General features: G+C 41.5%; 1 protein-coding gene across 2 annotated transcripts in view; it reads left to right on the plus strand.

The window, feature by feature from the left end:
- The window catches only part of LOC126298761 (cullin-2), a 168,831-nt gene that overhangs the window by 75,226 nt on the left and 74,115 nt on the right, over positions 1 to 19,490 (plus strand). For both annotated transcript variants that reach the window (XM_049990209.1, XM_049990212.1), the window contains exon 10: positions 16,332 to 16,481. In XM_049990209.1, the coding sequence (XP_049846166.1) occupies positions 16,332 to 16,481 (150 nt within the window). The remainder of the gene's footprint in view (positions 1 to 16,331; positions 16,482 to 19,490) is intronic.

Below are 19,490 nucleotides of genomic sequence, written 5' to 3' on the forward strand. Positions count from 1 at the left end.
CAGGCCCAGTCAAGGTGTAAAGTTTTGTGTTGTGCAGTCATCAAAGGTACACGAGAGGGCCTTCGACTCCGAAAGCCTATATCGATGATGTTTCGTTGAATGGGGGCACGTTGGTACTTGCTGATGACCCAGCATTGAAATCTGCAGCAATTTGCAGAAGGGTTGCATTTAATTCACATTGAATGATTCTCTTCAGTAGTCATTGGTCCCATCCTTGCAGGATCTTTTTTCGGTCGCAGCGATGTCAGAGATTTGATGTTTAACTGGATTCCTGATATTCATGGTACACTCGCAAAATGGTCATATCGGAAAATCCTCACTTCATCGATACCTCGGAGATTCTGTGTCCCATCACTCGTGCACCAACTATAATGCCATGTTCAAACTCACTTAAACCTTGATAATCTGCCATTGTAGCCTTAGCAATTGATCTAACAACTGCGTCAGACACTTGTTGTCTTATATAGGTGTTGCTGACCGCAGGGCTGTATTCTGCCTGTATACGTATTTCTATATTTTAATATGCATGCCTATACCAGTTTCTTTGACACTTCGGTGTAATAATTATTAAGTTATGTCGCAGTAGATGTTTCATATGTTCATTTAACAGTGGGGTCTGCAAGAATTGGTCTGGATGCAGTAGCATGCTGCTTAGTCAGTTATTTTAACCACTTGCTGGGACTGGTATTAAATTAAGATAATTGATTCTAGCATTTGATAGACTTAAGGAATTCTTAATAGTAGGGTATTTATGTGAACACTCACAACATGCAATACTTGGAAGAACCTGCAGTGCGTAGCATTCATCTCACTAGGCATTATGTTGTTGAAATGTATAATGAATTGCCTTACAAACCAATCAATAAAAACTCTGAGGTTAGTAATGGTTCTTTGCATATTTTGCAACAAAATGTTAGAAAAGTTAATTGAATTTGTAGTAGATTGTTGTTCAAGAACTAATATTTTGTCCGTAATGTCTTGTAGATGTCAGCTGGTTAATGTACCAAATACAGCACAAGGTATACTCCCTCAAAAATCAAACCAGTTACATTTGTGCCTGATCGAGGTTTTGTCTGAGGTTAAAAAAAAAAAAAATTAGTCTCTTATTAATAACTAGCATATTTAGGTTATCTGCATTTTGGTGGTAATCTAGGTGGTGTACCGAGACATTCCCATTTTCAAAACTGTGTCGTTATCCTTACCTGAACAAATTAGATCGATATGCTTCATAACAGAATTGAATTTTGCTTAACTGTGCTTAAGCACAAGTTTAGCATTACACGTTGAAACTACCATGCCTGCTTTGGGTTCAAATGAAACACTTGTTTCCTGTCTTATATTTCTATTGCATTAATAGAATGCACTATAATAGCAAAAATTAGGATTGCAGTGAATAGAACTAATTAGTTCTCATCATTAAAGTTAAACAGTGAATGTAATACAAATGCATGTGTTTTGGTAACCTTTGGAAATTCAGGTTGTCCCGCTCGAAAGAGGCCCCACAAAAAAACATTTGCTTAAATTACACTTAAAAACTTTGCATAAAAAATCGGAAAATTAAATGAATTGAAATGTACATGTCATACCTTGTTCATGAGAAAATAAAAATAAATAAAGATGACTTACAAAAGGTATTCTCTCATAAATCTTCCGAGTTATGTGGTTTGTTCCTAACAGCTACTGGAGTGTAGCCCTTACCAGTTGTATGAGTAAGACTCTTGAACGCATGGTTAACTGCTGCCTCATCTGGCATCTTAAATCGTGAGGTCACCTGAGTCGCTCCCATTGCTGTTTCAGGCACTACCGCTCCACCCTTGACAACTCAATTCTACTGGAGACAGCTATACAGGGATCCTTCTTTGGCTGGAACCATTTGGTTTGTGGTTTACTTTTTTTTTTTTTTTTTACCTCGAAAAATCATATGACACTACTTTGAGGTACAACGTCCTTCGCCAACTTCATGAATGGGAACTACATGGACACCTGCCACTTCTTATCCAATCCTTTCTTGAGGACCAGCATTTCCAACATCGCGTTGACGATGCCTTGTCTGACTGCTTTGTTCAAGAGAATGGGGTCCCCCCAGGCAGAGTCCTCAGTGTCACATTGTTTCATCTACATCTACATCCATACTCTGCAAGCCACTTGACGGTGTGTGGTGGAGGGTACCCTGAGTACCTCTATCGGTTCTCCCTTCTATTCCAGTCTCGTATTGTACGTGGAAAGGAGGATTGTCGGTATGCTTCTGTGTGGGCTCTAATCTCTCTGATTTTATCCTCATGGTCTGTTCGCGAGATATACGTAGGAGGGAGCAATATACTGCTTGACTCTTCGGTGAAGGTATGTTCTCGAAACTTTAACAAAAGCCCGTACCGAGCTACTGAGTGTCTCTCCTGTAGAGTCTTCCACTGGAGTTTATCTATCATCTCCGTAACACTTTCGCCATTGCTATCAGTGGCATTTCCTCCACAGGCAGGAGCCCTGTCAAATGCTCTGTTTGTGGGTGACTTTGCAATCTTCTACTCTTATTCTGATCTTAAGACGACGAAGAGACAGCTGCAGCTCACCATTAGGAGGCTGGAAACCTTGGCCAGGACAACTGGTTTTCAATTCTCGCCAGAGAAGACTACATGTGCCAATTTTAACCGTGCTCATCAAAGTTTTAACCAGCCAGTGCTCGCAATGGGGGACAATATTTTATGTTTTCAAGAAACTGTGTGCTTTTTAGGTTTATCATTTGACTCAAAATTAACTTGGCTCCCACACCTGAAAGACCCAAGAACAAAGGACTTCCAGTCATTGAATATTTTGAAATGCCTTAGCAGAAAACATGGAGAGCTGACAGGCCCCGCCTCCTGCAGTTTTATAGGACATTTGTTAGATCACACTTAGTACCATGGTCTGTGGATCACCCCGTGCTTCCTGCCTCAATATGTTAGACGCTGTCCACCATGTGAGCATTCGGATACTGACTTGAGCCTTTCAGACCAGCCTATTTCCGAGTCTGTGTGCAGATTCTGGTGAACCACCACTCTGGATTTGGTTATGTATCCTTTTGGCTAGACAGGCACTGAAAATCTCAATGTCACGACAGTCATGGGCATATAGTGCAGTGGTCCAACCCATCTTTAAATGGCTGTTGAAGAATTGGCCTCATACAACAAAGCCATTTGGGATACATGCTATAGATTGTATCAAGGATCAGGATCTATCAGACATCAAAATACACTGCCGGGTATGGAACACATTGCCACTTTGGTGTCTTCAGAGGCCCAGAGTGATTTTAAGCTTGACACAGTACAAGAAAACTTGTACTCCAGATTATGTTTTTACAACTCTGTTTTTGTCCATTTTAAGTACGTACCACAGTTTTATTGTTGTTTATACAGATGAATACCAGCAAGAGACTGTCCTTGGTTGTTTTGCTGTTTTCCCTGATAGGGTTTTTAAAGTGCGTCTTTCGGAACAGTTTACAAATTATGATTCGGAATTATATGGCATTCTAATTGCACTGGAGAGGATTCACAAACATCAGCATAAAAGGTTTCTTGTCTGTTTTGACTTGCTTAGTGCAGTACAAGCACTTCACTAAATGTATCCAGTAGGCCAGCTGATTCATCTCATCCATGACTCCTTACAGCAGCTCCAACACTGTGACAAGGTGGTGATCTTTTGCTGGGTACCTGGCCACACTGGGATACAGGAAAATGACATGGCCAACAAACCTGCCAAGAAAGCATGTTAGGATGGTGCTGTCCATGAATTTCCCATCCCGTTTCACGCCATCATCTCATTTTCTGACAGATGCATCGTGCATCAGTGGGAGACTGAATGGTTGCAGGTGACAGAAAACAAACTGCAGTCACTCAAATCGACCACACAGGCATGGTGGACTTCATGTCAGCCTCACCGCTGAAAGTAGGTTCTGGTTACCAGACTGCGCATTGGACATAGTCCTTTAACACATGACTTCCTCCTCCGACAGGAGGAGTCACCACTCTGTGAAGTTCATGGTGTGCCACTTCCAGTTCAGCATATTTTGGCAACGTGTGTCCTATATACTAACATAGTCTTGATGGTGATCTGCCCACCATCATTGCAGATAGATTCCAGTGTTGCAAGAGTTGTGAAATTTTGTGAACTGTCAGGTCTCATCCCTAAATTGGTGAAGAAGGGAAGCAGACTTTAATACATTATAAACTCTTCTGCATGTGGGGACAGCCTTTATCTCCACCCTTGAGATTGACATGCTGACTTTTCATCAGGGCTCTGATGACCATGATGTTGAGCACACCTCACCTCAAATCATCATCATCATCATCATCATCATCATCATCCTCCTCCTCCTCCTCCTCCTCCTCCTCCTCCTCCTCCTCACCACCACCACCACCACCACCGGCCAAGATTTCAGCCAGCATATGCCCATTTATGGGTGTTGACTGGTACATAGTGAGGAAGCTGGTGAGTGTTTCCCGATGGTCAGCTGTCATCACTATCCTGGTCATCTGCTTTTTGCAGGTATTGACCATCCGCTCAGCTTCCAAATTGGATGTGGGATGGAAAGGGGCGGTGCTCAAGTGCTCATTGTCATTGCATTTACAGGATGTATACGCCCCAGGACAACCGGGAGATCGGGAAAAACCCAGGAATGTTTTCATCCAGGAGAGAAGTGGGAATTTTTTAGAACTCCAGGAATTTTTCATTGTTTTAGTTTTCAGTTAAATTTTTGTAATTTTGACTGGTAAGGACCGGTATTCTAACAAAGAATATTACTATATCCTGCTGCAATAAAACATGAATGAGAGAAAAAAATAAAAATAAAACTTAAGTTGCAAAGGAAATGTCCCATATACAACAACAAAACACAGTGCTCATATAAGCATCCGCCAACAGCAAAATGTGTCAAAGGCTTTAGGAAGACTACACAACAAATTGCCTCTGATGAGCATGACATCACAGCTGTTTACATTAGATTTGTTGTAGCAGTTACCTGTGGGCTCGCGCAGTTGAGTCATGTACGATTAGTATCTTCTCCCACTTCTGGCTACAGAAATGTGGCTGTTCGTTGTGTAAGCAGTCGCAGCAAGCAGCTAGATGCTACTGGGAAAAATTTTATTGGTGCACCCAAGCTGCCAGATTCACCCATGCGCAACAAGCCCAGATGGAGGAGTAGGAGGGAGGGGAGGGCAACCGAGGTATCTGTCCCAGATGGCAATTTTGGGGGGGGGGGGGGGGGAGGAATTCATATTGTTGAGGAAAAAACCTTGTTTCACAAAGCACCTGGCATCCAGTGCATGTTGGTCTATTGATTATTCATATGATTTTTAAACGCATCCGTGTTGCTTTTTGAACACATTCTCAGTTGATTTCTGAATGAATCATAAGTTGATTATTGAATGCGTGCATAGTGTACATGATGTCTCTGTCAGGGGAATCCTCGTCGCATCTAGAAATAAACTTTCCTGCTGACAAAAGGGGATGGGGCTGTACAAGCTGAGTGGAACAAAGCCGAATGGCTTTGATTATGGTGTTGACTGGGTTTGCGAATGATCAGTGTTGTCATAATTACTAGTGAAACCCATAGATTCAGCTTACCAAAGTGGAAATAAACAACTTACAGGAATAGTAGCTAAGAAAGATTGCATATTATGTTGTCAGTCTATCCAACAAAATGAAATTTTGACAGAAAATTTTTGGCCAGATCACTACACAAGTAAGGGCCAGTTGTACAGTACCCGGTTAGCAGCTGTGTAGTTTTATTGTGGAAGTAGTATGGAAAATGTGTTGTACAAGCATGTAATAAAGCCTAACTGGGGAATAATCGTGGGATAACTAAACCGGTGATTCTGGTAGGCTTAGTGAAGTTAACTGCTTGATCATCTGAATGAACTGTCAGTTGATGGTACCCACTTGTTAGAACACAAACTGAAAAAACTTGACATTTGCATAGGTAATCTAGGGTCTCCACTATGTTCAGTATGGGCTACATGTCCAGTCTAGTGACTATATTCAGAGGTCAGTAATCGATGATTAAGTTGACAGGATGAAGTGTTACGTGGTAGTGTGTAATATCTTTGTCACAATTAAAATGGAAAACAGGAGAGATGTATGTAGGCACACATTCACTCATTACACAGGGCAGTACATAAATAAATTAGTATATCAAATAGCAGAGATGCTGAGTCATGATAGGCACAACAAAAAGATTCACACAATTATAGCTTTCTGCCATTAAGGCCTTTGTCAACCACACACACACACACACACACACACACACACACACACACACACAGGTCTACAGTCTCAGGCAACTGAAACCACCCTGCAAGCAGCAGCACCAGTGTATGATGGGAGTGCCAACTGGGTGGGGGTAAGGAGGAACCTGGGGTGGGGGTTTTAGACAGTGAGGTGCTGCAGTTTAGATGAAGTACAGGAGAGAAGGTGGAGAGGAGAGAATTAGCGGTAAGGAGAGAAATAAAAAGAAATAAAAAAACTGGGTGTGGTGGTGAAATGACGGCTGTGTAGTGCTGGAATGGAAACTGGGAGGTGTTGGATGGGTGAGGACAGTGACTAACGAAGGTTGAGGCCAGAAGGGTTATGTGAACGTAGGATGTATTGCAGGGAAAGTTCCCACCTGCACAATTCAGAAAAGCTGGTGTTGGTGAGAAGGATCCATATGGCACAGGCTGTGAAGCAGCCATTGAAATGAAGGATATCATCTTTGGCAGTGTGTTCAGGAACAGGGTGGTCCACTTGTTTCTTGGCCGCAGTTTGTCGGTGGCCATTCATGCAGACAGACAGCTTGTTGGTTGTCACACCTACATAGAATGCAGCACAGTGGTTGCAGCTTAGCTTGTAAATCACATGACTGGTTTCACCGGTAGCCATGCCTTTGATGAGATAGGTGGTATTAGTGACTGGACTGGAGTAGGTGGTGACAGGAGGATGAATGGGACAGGTCTTGCATCTAGGTGTATGAGCCATGATGTAAGGGATTGGGAGCAGGGGTTGTGTAAGGATGAATGAGTATATTGTGTAGGTTCGGTGGAGGGCAGAAAAGCACTGTAGAAGGGGTGGGAAGGATAGTGGGCAGGGCATTTCTCATTTCAGTTGCTCCAGTCCTGGATGGTACTGAGTTACAAGGGAACTGCTCCTCTGTGGCCGGACTGTGCGACTTTGGGAGGTGGTGGGAGAACAGAAAGATAAGGCACGGCAGATTTGTTTTTGTACAAGGTTGGGAGGGTAATTACGGTCAGTGAAGGCTTCAGTGAGATGCTCGGTATATTCTGAGATGGGCTGTTCATCACTGTGGATGCGATGACCACAGGTGGCTAGGCTGTATGGAAGTGACTTCTTGGTATGGAATGGGTGGCAGCTGTTGGAAGTGGAGGTATTGCTGGTAGTTAGTAGGTTTGACATGGATGGAGGTACTGATGTAGTCATCTCTGAGGTGAGGTCAACATCTAGGAAGGTGGCTTGTTGGGTTGAGTAGGACCAGGTAAAGCAAATGGGGGAGAAGTTGTGGAGGTTCTGGAGGAATGTGGATAGGGTTTCCTCACCTTCGATCCAGATAGCAAAGATGTCGTCAATGAATCTGAACCAGGTGAGGGGTTTAGGATTCTGGGGTTTTTAGGAAGGATTCCTGTAGATGGCCCATGAATAGGCTGGCATAGGATGGTGCCATGCGGGTGCCCATTGCCATACCCCGGATTTGTTTGTAGGTAATGCTTTCAAAGGAGAATTAATTTTGGGTGAGGCTATAGTTGGTCATGGCGACTAGGAAGGAAGTTGTGTTTGGAATCCATAGTGTGTTTGGAAAGGTAGTGTTCAATAGCAGTAAGGCCATGGGCATTAGGAATGTTAGTGTACAGGGAGGTGGCATCAATAGTGATGAGCAGGGCACAGTGTGGTAAAGGGACAGGAACTGTGGAGATTCGGCGGAGAAAGTGTTTGGCCTTTAACATAGTGCAGCGTTTCAGCAACTGTGAATTGTTCAGAAATTAAGAAATTGAGCCTTCAGTTGCAAGGTAAAGTTTTATTACTTTACCTAGGTTTCGATGCCAATAATGCTATCTTCTTCAGAACCTATAAATTAACGCATACGGACATACTTTACACATCGAAATACATCATCAATCTAATGATTTCATAATAAAGAAAATTGTGGTACTTACAAAAATTAAATTATTTTGAGGGCAAAAGGTTGGCCATGTCATAGAATAAAATTAAAATGGAATAAAGACACATAGTCATAAGATTATGTCTGTCAAAACTAAAAACATTAAGGCAAAGACAATGGGAGCTCGCAGGCTAGGAGTAAGAGTCACATGTGAGCCACAAGGAAACTAGGCGTTGCGAGCAGTTCCGCAGCAAGGCTCACCCAGCGGCCAAGCACATGTGTGAGCGCGAGCGCTAGAGACAAGCTGTCTGAAAATTACTTACAGTAAATTGTAAACAAATTGTGACGGGAAGCAGTCCTACAAATGGACAAACCTACTGGTACAGCACATTAAACAATTTACCTGAGAACTAGTTACAAAGTCAGGGCATGAAAATTTACATTCAAACATTATAGAACTAGCTACAAAGTCAGGGCATGAAAATTTACATTCAAACATTATAATAAGAGAGCGAAGCCCCTCTACAGTAACTAATAAATTAGTATGGAAAACACAAGCATGCAAAGCATAAAATATCTTGAACATAAAACAGTCAAATTAAGAAACACCTTAGCAACTAGGTATAATTATCAGTATAATACAAGATACATAGAGGCTCAATGTACAGTTGCACAGTATGTCTGTATAGGTTAATTTATACGTTCTGAAGAAGATTCCATTATTGGCATTGAAAGCTAGGTAAACTAATAAAATTTTACCTTGCAACTGAAGGCTGAATTTCTTTATTTCTGAAATGGTTGGTATCTTTTATAGAGGGTGATTCCAGGTAATAGGTTGGTGGTGCTGGTCTATGAGAGCAGAGATTCTCTTAGTGGGGGCACAGTAACCGGCCACAGTGGGGTGTCCTGGGTGGTTGGGTTTATGGACTTTAAGAAGCATGTAGAAGTTAGAAGTGAGCGGAATGGTAGGAGTAAGTAGAGAGATGGACTCTGAGGAGAGGTTCTGGGATGGATCTAAGGATTTGAGTAGTGACTGGAGATCCTCCTGGATTACTGGAGTGGGGTCACTGTGGCAGGGTTTGTAAGTGGAAATATCTGACAGCTGATGGGGTCCTTCTGCCAGGTAACCCTTGTGGTTCAAAACAATGGTGGTGGAGCCTTTGTCCGCAGGTATTGCCTCAACCTTCGTTAGTCACTGTCCTCACCCATCCAACCCCCTCCCTGTTCCCATTCCAGCACTACACAGACGTCATTTCACCGCCACACCTAGTCTTTTAATTTCTTTTAATTTTTCTCCATTCTGCCACTCCCCCTGCCCCCCCCCCCCCCCCCAACCCACCCCTTGTGGGTTATGACTACTTGCCCTCCTTCTAAACTGCAGCACTTCACTGTCTGCCACCCCCACCATACTATCCCTCCCTCTCCCCGCCCCAGCTTCGTCCTTACCCCCACTTAGTTGGCACTCCCATCATGCACTGGTGCTACTGCTCACAGTGTGGTTTCAGTTGCCTGAGACTGCAGACATGTGTGCTCAGTAAAAAAGAGAAAAATTGACACTAAGAACTAAATATGTCCTTCATATTAAGTAAAATGTCTCTCTCTAATTGATTTTACTGTACTAAATATTCTAATGCTTCCTCGATATCATCTGCGCAGTTCATAGTCACAGACATTACGCTGAGGTTTTAAAATCGGTCTAACAACTGAAAGTTGTAATGTGAATGTGTAGCTATCACTAATGTGTATCTTAAGCAACATGATGCAGGTACTAATACATTCAACAGGATTATTCACAAAAATCTGATGATAGTCTTCATGATAGAAGGGAAGGATCAAAAGAGATAGGATTATAAGAAAGAAGGAAAATAATTCTGACATTTCATTACGGTATTCTTGTGTATTAATGATTAATGGCCCTAAGTGATATACACTTTGGATTCATGCAGCTGGCAGGGTGGATAGATTAAGTAATTTTTTTTATTGCCTATGGCTCCATTACACTCAGGCTTTATCATCATAAGATGCTTGCAGAACATGACTGAAAAATGTGTGACGATGGTGGCTTTGCCTCGGTTGTACCTTCATCTGCATCTACATCTACATAACTACTCTGCAATTCACATTTAAATGCTTGGCAGAGGGTTCATCGAACCACAATCATACTATCTCTCTACTATTCCACTCCCGAACAGCGAGCGGGAAAAACGAACACCTAAACCTTTCTGTTTGAGCTCTGATTTCTCTTATTTTATTTTGATGATCATTCCTACCTATCTACCTATGTAGGTTGGGCTCAACAAAATATTTTCGCATTCGGAAGAGAAAGTTGGTGACTGAAATTTTGTAAAAAGGTCTCGCCGTGACGAAAAACGTCTATGCTGTAATGACTTCCATCCCAACTCGTGTATCATATCTGCCACACTCTCTCCCCTATAACGCGATAATACAAAACGAGCTGCCCTTTTTTGCACCCTTTCGATGTCCTCCGTCAATCCCACCTGGTAAGGATCCCACACCGCGCAGCAATATTCTAACAGAGGATGAACGAGTGTAGTGTAAGCTGTCTCTTTAGTGGACTTGTTGCATCTTCTAAGTGTCCTGCCAATGAAACGCAACCTTTGGCTCGCCTTCCCGACAATACTATCTATGTGGTCCTTCCAACTGAAGGTGTTCGTAATTTTAACACCCAGGTACTTAGTTGAATTGACAGCCTTGAGAATTGTACTATTTATCGAGTAATCGAATTCCAACGGATTTCTTTTGGAACTCATGTGGATCATCTCACACTTTTCGTTATTTAGCGTCAACTGCCACCTGACACACCATACAGCAATCTTTTCTAAATCGCTTTGCAGCTGATACTGGTCTTCGGATGACCTTACTAGACGGTAAATTACAGCATCATCTGCGAACAGTCTAAGAGAACTGCTCAGATTGTCACCCAGGTCATTTATATAGATCAGGAACAGTAGCGGTCCCAGGACGCTTCCCTGGGGAACACCTGATATCACTTCAGTTTTACTCGATGATTTGCCGTCTATTACTACGAACTGCGACCTTCCTGACAGGAAATCACGAATCCAGTCGCACAACTGAGACGATACCCCATAGCTCCGCAGCTTGATTAGAAGTCGCTTGTGAGGAATGGTGTCAAAAGCTTTCCGGAAATCTAGAAATACGGAATCAATTTGAGATCCCCTGTCGATAGCGGCCATTACTTCGTGCGAATAAAGAGCTAGCTGCGTTGCACAAGAGCGATGTTTTCTGAAGCCATGCTGATTACGTGTCAATAGATCGTTCCCTTCGAGGTGATTCATAATGTTTCAATACAGTATATGCTCCAAAACCCTACTGCAAACCGACGTCAATGATATAGGTCTGTAGTTAAATGGATTACTCCTACTACCCTTCTTGAACACTGGTGCGACCTGCGCAATTTTCCAATCTGTAGGTACAGATCTATCGGTGAGCGAGCGGTTGTATATGAGTGCTAAGTAGGGAGCTATAGTATCAGCGTAATCTGAAAGGAACCTAATCGGTATACAATCTGGACCTGAAGACTTGACCGTATCAAGCGATTTGAGTTGCTTCGCAACCCCTAAGGTATCTACTTCTAAGAAACTCATGCTAGCAGATGTTCGTGTTTCAAATTCTGGAATATTCCATTCGCCTTCCCTGGTGAAGGAATTTCGGAAAACTGCGTTCAATAACTCCGCTTTAGCGGCACAGTCGTCGGTAACAGTACCATGCTTTTTCCGTTGCCTCTGCAACAGCGTTCAGACCTTTTTTGTGTACCACGAGGGATCCGTTCCATCTCTTACCAATTTATGAGGTATGAATATCTCAATTGCTGTTGCTACTATATCTTTGAATTTGAGCCACATCTCGTCTACATTCGCATAGTCAGTTCGGAAGGAATGGAAATTGTCTTTTAGGAAGGCTTCTAGTGGCACTTTATCCGCTTTTTTAAATAAAATTATTTTGCGTTTGTTTCTGATGGATTTGGAAGAAATGATATTGAGCCTAGCTACAATGACCTTGTGATCACTAATCCCTGTATCAGTCATGATGCTCTCTATCAGCTCTGGATTGTTTGTGGCCAAGACGTCAAGTGTGTTTTCGCAACCATTTACAATTCGCGTGTGTTCGTGGACTAACTGCTCGAAATAATTTTCGGAGAATGCATTTAGGACAATCTCGGAAGACTTTTCTGCCTACCACCGGTTTTGAACAAGTATTTTTGCCAACATATCGAGGGTAGGTTGAAGTCCCCACCAACTATAACCGTATGAGTGGGGTATTTATTTGTTACGAGACTCAAACTTTCTCTGAACTGTTCCGCAACTGTATCATCGGAGTCTGGGGGTCGGTAGAAGGAGCCAATTATTAACTTAATTCGGCTGTTAAGTATAACCTCCAGCCACACCAATTCGCACGGAGTATGTACTTCGACTTCACTACAAGATAAACCACTACTGACAGACACAAACACTCCACCACCAATTCTGCCTAATCTATCTTTCCTGAACACCGTCTGAGACTTCGTAAAAATTTCTGCAGAACTTATTTCAGGCTTTATCCAGCTTTCTGTACCTATAACGATATCAGCTTCTGTGCTTTCTATTAGCGCTTGAAGCTCAGGGACTTTTCCAGCGCAACTACAACAATTTACAACTATAATTCCGACTGTTCCTTGATCCAAGCACGTCCTGTAATTGCCAAGCACCCTTTGACATTGCAGCCCATCCCGCACTTTCCCGAGGCCTTCTAACCTAAAAAACAGCCCAGTCCACGCCACACAGCCTCCGCTACCCGTGTAGCCGCCAGCTGAGTGTACTGAACTCCTGACCTATTCAGCGGAACCCGAAACCCCACCACCCTATGGCGCAAGTCAAGGAATCTGCAGCCAATACGGTCGCAAAACCGTCTGAGCCTCTGATTCAGACCCTCCACCCGGCTCTGCACCAAAGGTCCGCAGTCGGTTCTGTCAACGATGCTGCAGATGGTGAGCTCTGCCTTCATCTCGTAAGCAAGACCGGCAGCCTTCACCAAATCAGATAGCCGCTGGAATCCAGAGAGAATTTCCTCAGATCCAAAGCGACACACGTCATTAGTGCCGACATGTGCCACCACCTGCAGCTGGCTGCACCCTGTGCTCTTCATGGCATCCAGAAGGACCCTTTCCACATCAGGAATGACTCCTCCCGGAATGCACACGGAGTGCACACTGGATTTCTTCCCCTCCTTAGCCGCCGTATCCCTAAGGGCCCCCATTACGCGCCTAACATTGGAGCTCCCAACTACCAGTAAGCCCACCCTCTGCGATTGCCCGGACCTTGAAGCCTGAGAATGATCCTCTGAAACAGGGCAGGCAGCTGCATCTGGCTCAGCCAGAGACAGTGCCTGTTGTCTTCCATTAAATCTTGTGTTAACCATTAATTTATTTGCATGAAATTTTGTGTAATTCAGTTTGTATATAGATATTAAACTGTTAATGAGCTTTGATGTGTGAAACACAGATTTTACACAGTAGTCTACATGTTACTTAGCCATTACACTAGTTAACAAATTTAAACTTTTTTCCTGTGTCTGGTTTGTAAATGGGTGGATTTACCTAATTTTGGGGTGCTGAATACACTGGTAAAATCAGTTTTTCTCTATGATGTCACATTTCCTAGATACACAGTAGAATAAAAAATGGTAATAGCGAAAATTGACACAATTAAGTCAAACAAAAATACACATTCGGGACATTTGAAATCAATACTGTTTTGTATGTATATATGGACATGATGCCAATAAAATGTCCAAATTAGTTCAGAAGATATTTTCACCTTTAATTGTTTTTGGGTTATGAAAAATGCGACGACAGAGCTCTTCTTTTGTTTGCCGTTTCATCACTCTCCCTAATTAGATCCCAGCAGTAGTCACCCATCATCGAAGGGTTCCAATAGCCTTGGTAACAGTGTTCCATGGTAAGAATGTCTTGGTGAAAGCATTCACCATGCTCATCACTTATGGCTCCCAAATTTTCCAGGAAGAAATCAAGGTGATACTTTAGAAAGTGAATTTTAAGTGACATTCTGCACCCTATGTTCTTATAGTTGTCCAACAGATCATTCACAATGGTAACATAGTTTTTGTCTTTTCTGTGACCCAAGAAGTCCTTCACAATTGCTTTAAAAGATGACCAAGCAGCTAATCGGATATCTGGGAGTTGGGTATCAAAGGTTGGATCAGTCAGCAATTTTATTGTTTGTGGTCCAACAAATATACCCTCTTTCAGATTTGCCTCACTTAATTTGGTAAACTTTGCTCTTAAGTGATTGAAGGCCTCACCTTTATCCAGAGCTTTTACAGAGTTGTTGATAAAGCCCAACTTGATATGAAGGGGAGGCAAAATAATTTTTTTGGTCTCAACCAATGAGGTATTGTTCAAATGTACGTTTCCTGGGACATATGACTTCCTTGTTGGCCATTCCTTGGATGTATAGTGGTTCTTGGTGTCACGGCTGCCGCAGAGGCACGAAAAGCAGCAGCATTTCATGAATCCAGCTGGTAAAGCTGTAAGGAGTGCAACAACTTTTAAATCACAGTAAAGCTGCCATTCATGATCGTTATATTTGATTGCCTCTAGCAGTAAAGCCATGGTTTCATAAGTTCCTTTCATGTCTACTGCATAAACCAAAGGTACCGATGGAAATGCATTGCCATTAAGCAGTAGTACTGCTTTCAAGTTGGTTTTACTGGAATCAATAAATAGTCGCCACTCCTGTGGATTATGTTGTACACGTAGCTGCATCATCAGACCATTGACATTTCTACATACACACATTGAATTCTGCATATCAAAATAGTGAGCAAAGGAAGCACCTCTTGATCTGAAACAGGAAATGTTTGTCCCTGGAGCTAGAAGGTTCCATTGTTGCAGTTTCGGCCCCAAGAGCTCAGCATGCTGTTTCAGGAGTTTTAGATCATGAACCATATCATTGAATTTCTTTTGACTGAAGAGCTGAGGCAAAGTATCACGATATTGAGAGTAGTACTCTTCTATATGTTCAATACTTTCTGATTCACTTGACATGGTGCCTGGTTCCTTGGCTTTCAAGCTACGGACAGGAACAGGCAACCCCTCATCATGGGGCACAGGCAAATGCACTGAAGCCACATTTGGGTACATGTCTAGTTTTGCTTGAATGTCCCAAAATATTTGTAAGACAGAAGTAACAGTGTGAATAATGGTCATTAGGGTCACACCACACTGTCGGAACAGCGAATGGCATGGCTTGGCGTTTTCCTTTCAACAACTTGGTTAAGGTTGTAGTGAAAGCAATGCAGGCAATAAGAGGTGCGAAATTTTTATCTTGATCACCAACAGGACAATGAAAATGCAATTTATATGTCTTCTTAACCGAATCAGTGATTGATGTTCTTTGGGCTTTTGGAGTGAATTTCCCACACACATAACTAAAGTTTTTGGGGTGGTTTAGACAGCAACGAGATTTACTAGTTGCCATTTTTCTTAGTGCAAACTTTTTGTGTTTAAAATGTACACTATCTTTCACAAGAAACTCTCACTGAGTATCTCTTTCTCACCACTGGATTGCCACATCTACCATTTACTGACAATTTGTAGATCTTCTAGCTCTCCTCTGCAAAACAAAAACAAACAATTAAACATCAAAAGAGAAGAACTGCACAAAGTAAAATACTGAACACAAAAAAGAAATTTTAAAACCTCAACAGTTGTATGTGCCAGAACATTTTGAAAAGTATATTCGGATTCTGCACACCAAAATACATACTAGCTGATGTATCACATCCCAGATGCAAAATGGCTGTCAACTAGTGTTATTTTACACACATTGTAAGTAGTTTTTATATGATGCTCAGTGTTAATTTATTGTGGAGCTAATACATCTTCAGGCAACATGCAGCTTTTCATAGCTTGTAAATCAAAATCTGTAATTATTGTAGCATGGTTAGTTGGATGGTTTCGATCATTATGCTTCATATTGCTCATAAAAAGGGACTACTTTTACACTGTATACCAGTACTGTAGTTCTAGGGCATTGTTTCTCTTAACTGTAGGTCGTAAATGAGTAAGATCAGTTCCTGAAAGTGAGGTTGTAAACATGCATGAAAAGAATTTATTAACGTAGGGAGAACTGTGCTGCATTGCTAATATATCCTTTCTTTTGGTCTGTTTCAGCAAGCTTGTGGTTATGAATTCACAAACAAACTTCATCGCATGTTTACAGATATATCAGTTTCATCTGATTTCACTAACAAATTCAATGACTTTCTGAAAAGTACATATGGATGTGACTTGGGATTCAATTTTTCCATGTATGTCCTGCAGGTAAGGATGACAGTTATCTATGATGATATAGATCTCAACATAGTATCAGTAAAACATAAGTGTTCCTATTTTAGTGGCTAGTGTTTTACAGAAGCTATACTTTTTCAATACAAAGGGGGTAACTGATTATTTGAAAGTGTATATTATAGTCATAACTTTCACATTGCACAAATAAAAGTTTGTAATAAAAATTGGTTTGTTGTTAATCTTAAGATGTGTATGTATGCTCTATTTGTGGGTTATGTTGTACCACGATAGTTAATGAATTTGCCATCATTTTAATGTACATGTGTGTTTCATTTGCAAAGCCATTAGTATGTACACTTGACAGCACAAAAAGTTGGGTGTCTCAAATAAATTTGAATTGCTACCATATTACAAAGGAGTGAGTCACATCACGAAGTGTACAGTACTGCTTATAAAAATAAAAAATATTTGTAATTTTGAGTATAATTGAGTAGTTCTTTGCTCAGCACAAACCATACATCCTGAAATGAACAAAGTGGCTGGATTCAAAGTGAGGTGATTTGGGTGTCTGACTTTGTATTGTGTATTGTCAGTGGCTATTATAGTATGAATGGTGCAATGGCAGACATAACTCAGCAATGAAAGTACGAATTAAAAAATGCGTTCAGTCACAAGTTTCTTAGTTTTATTAAATACACGATGCATTTTGGATCCTGTGGGTCCACCATAAAGTGTAACTTGCCTTAATACATGATTTATTTTTTTCTCTTGAATGAGGTGAAATGCATATTTGTCAGGAAAAGGTTTTATGTTAGATTATGAATTCCATAAGTCAAATGTGGAAAATATTGGAAAAAATGAACAGTGTAAACTTGCCACATAATCCAGGAAAAGTGTTTTTAACATTTTAGCACCGTCATACATTCTTTCCCCCAATCCTTTTCATACATATAACTGCACTCTAATGGCACATTTGCATACACGTATGTAATTACTTCACAGATGTTGTTGTAGATGATGTGATCAAAGATGAATTTATTCATAGTGCCAGATATCTAATTATTAAACAATTGACAAATTAAAAAAAAGCTCACCATATTAGGCTGCTCATGAGTGCAACAGAAAACTGCCATGATGTGCAGAGATAATGTTTGATGCGATAAATTACTCCAGAATGGTATTGCAGTTTGGGTAAGGTGATCATACTTGGATTCTCTAAATGGCCTTAGTTTTTAAAAAATCACAGTCAACAGTTATCACCTTCGAGCACTTTACTACTTTGAGCTGGATAGTTGGAGCACTGATTAGAGATTTACTTACAGACAATGATGTCGTGGGTTCAAAATTCTGTGCTTTAAGTCATCTTTCATTTTTTGTACTATAACTTAAAGGATAATTTAAAAATGTAAGTAAGTAATACACTATCTGGTCAGAAGTACCTAGACACCCGTAGTCAGAAGTACTTAGATATCCCTATGTAATGTAGAATTGACCACAAGATGTCACAAGAGGCCGACCCACCAGTGTAAAGGGAGGGAGGGAGTATTGTATTATCAATAGAGAATCAGTAATGGCAGAATGGGTTGGTTGGAAGTTGAACATGGATCAGTCATTTGATGTCACCTGATTAACAAATCCATTAGGGAAATTTCAGCCCGTGTTAATCTGCCCAAATTGACTGTTGGTGATGTGATTGTGAAACTGATACAAAAAGAAGCGACCACATCTAAACCAAGACCAGATACCTCGTGTACTGACAGACAGGGTCCATTGAGCATTGCGGAGGGTGGTTGTAAAAAATAGCATAAAATCAGCAGAAGGAATCACTTGTGACTTCCAAAGTGCTACCTGCAGTCCAGCTAACACAGACACTGTGTATAAGGAGTTAAAAAGAAATAGGATACAGTGGTCGAGCAGCTCCTCATAAGCCACTCATTTCTGTAGTCGAGGTAAGCAATGCTTGAGGTGGTGTAAAGAGTGATGCCATGGGACAGTGGATGACTGGACACAAGTGATTTGTAGTGATGAATTATGCTATACCATCTGGCAATCTGTTGGAAGCGTTAAAGTTTGGTGAACGCCTTTAGAACGTTACCTGCAATCATGTGTAGTGCCAGCAATGTGGTATGTGGAGGTCATGTTACAGTATGAGGGCACTTAACACTAAATGTGGATGGATAAGAGCATATGTTACAGCAGTGTGCACTCCATATAGTGAAGCAACAGTTTGAGATGATGATGGTTGATTGTATCAGCATGACAGTGCTCCCTGTCATAAAGCAACATCTTTGAGGCAATTGTTTATGGTCATCATCCTCTGTAGACTGACTGAGTTTAAAGAGGGACTAACTAATATGCAAATCTGCATAAAGAGTTCTTTTGATAAGATTCTGCTACGGTAGTTGTTGAAGGGCCTGCGTACTACCATTTTGATAGAGAAACTGTTTTCCTGTAGCTTTTCTCATTAATAGCTCTATACTTTGTTTTACCCTTGTTGTAATGTATCACAAACAAATTTCAACTTTTCAGCAGTGTGTGTGGTGATTTGAAACTTACGATTGAAGTTTAAGTTGTACTTAACAACATAGTTCACTCAACAGAGCACTTGCATGTGAAAGGAAAGGGAGCCAGGTTGAGTCCTGGTCCAGTACACAGTTTTAATCTGCCAGGAAATACCAAACAGATATACAATTCACTGTAGAGTGGAAATTCATTCTAGATACTATCCCCAAGCTTTTGTCCAAGCCATTTCTCCACTATATCTTTTCTTCCAGAAGTGCCAGTCCTTCAAAGTAGGCTGGAGAATTTCTGTGAAGTTTGGAAGATGGGGGAGGGGGGGGGGGGGGGGAGAGAGGTAGAGGCAGAAGTGAAGCTATGAGGGTGGGTCGTGAGCCATGCTTGTTTGAAGTCTTGGTCTGACACACACATTTAATCCACCAGGAAGTTGTGAAGTAGCTGCAGTTCCTGTAGCAGTTTCTTTACACGGACTGTATACCATGGAGGGCCGCTCCCATCAAAAACTGTTCGGCTAAGTACCTATCT

This window comes from Schistocerca gregaria, chromosome X (assembly GCF_023897955.1).
Source record: "Schistocerca gregaria isolate iqSchGreg1 chromosome X, iqSchGreg1.2, whole genome shotgun sequence".
In the NCBI taxonomy this organism is placed as follows: domain Eukaryota; kingdom Metazoa; phylum Arthropoda; class Insecta; order Orthoptera; family Acrididae; genus Schistocerca; species Schistocerca gregaria.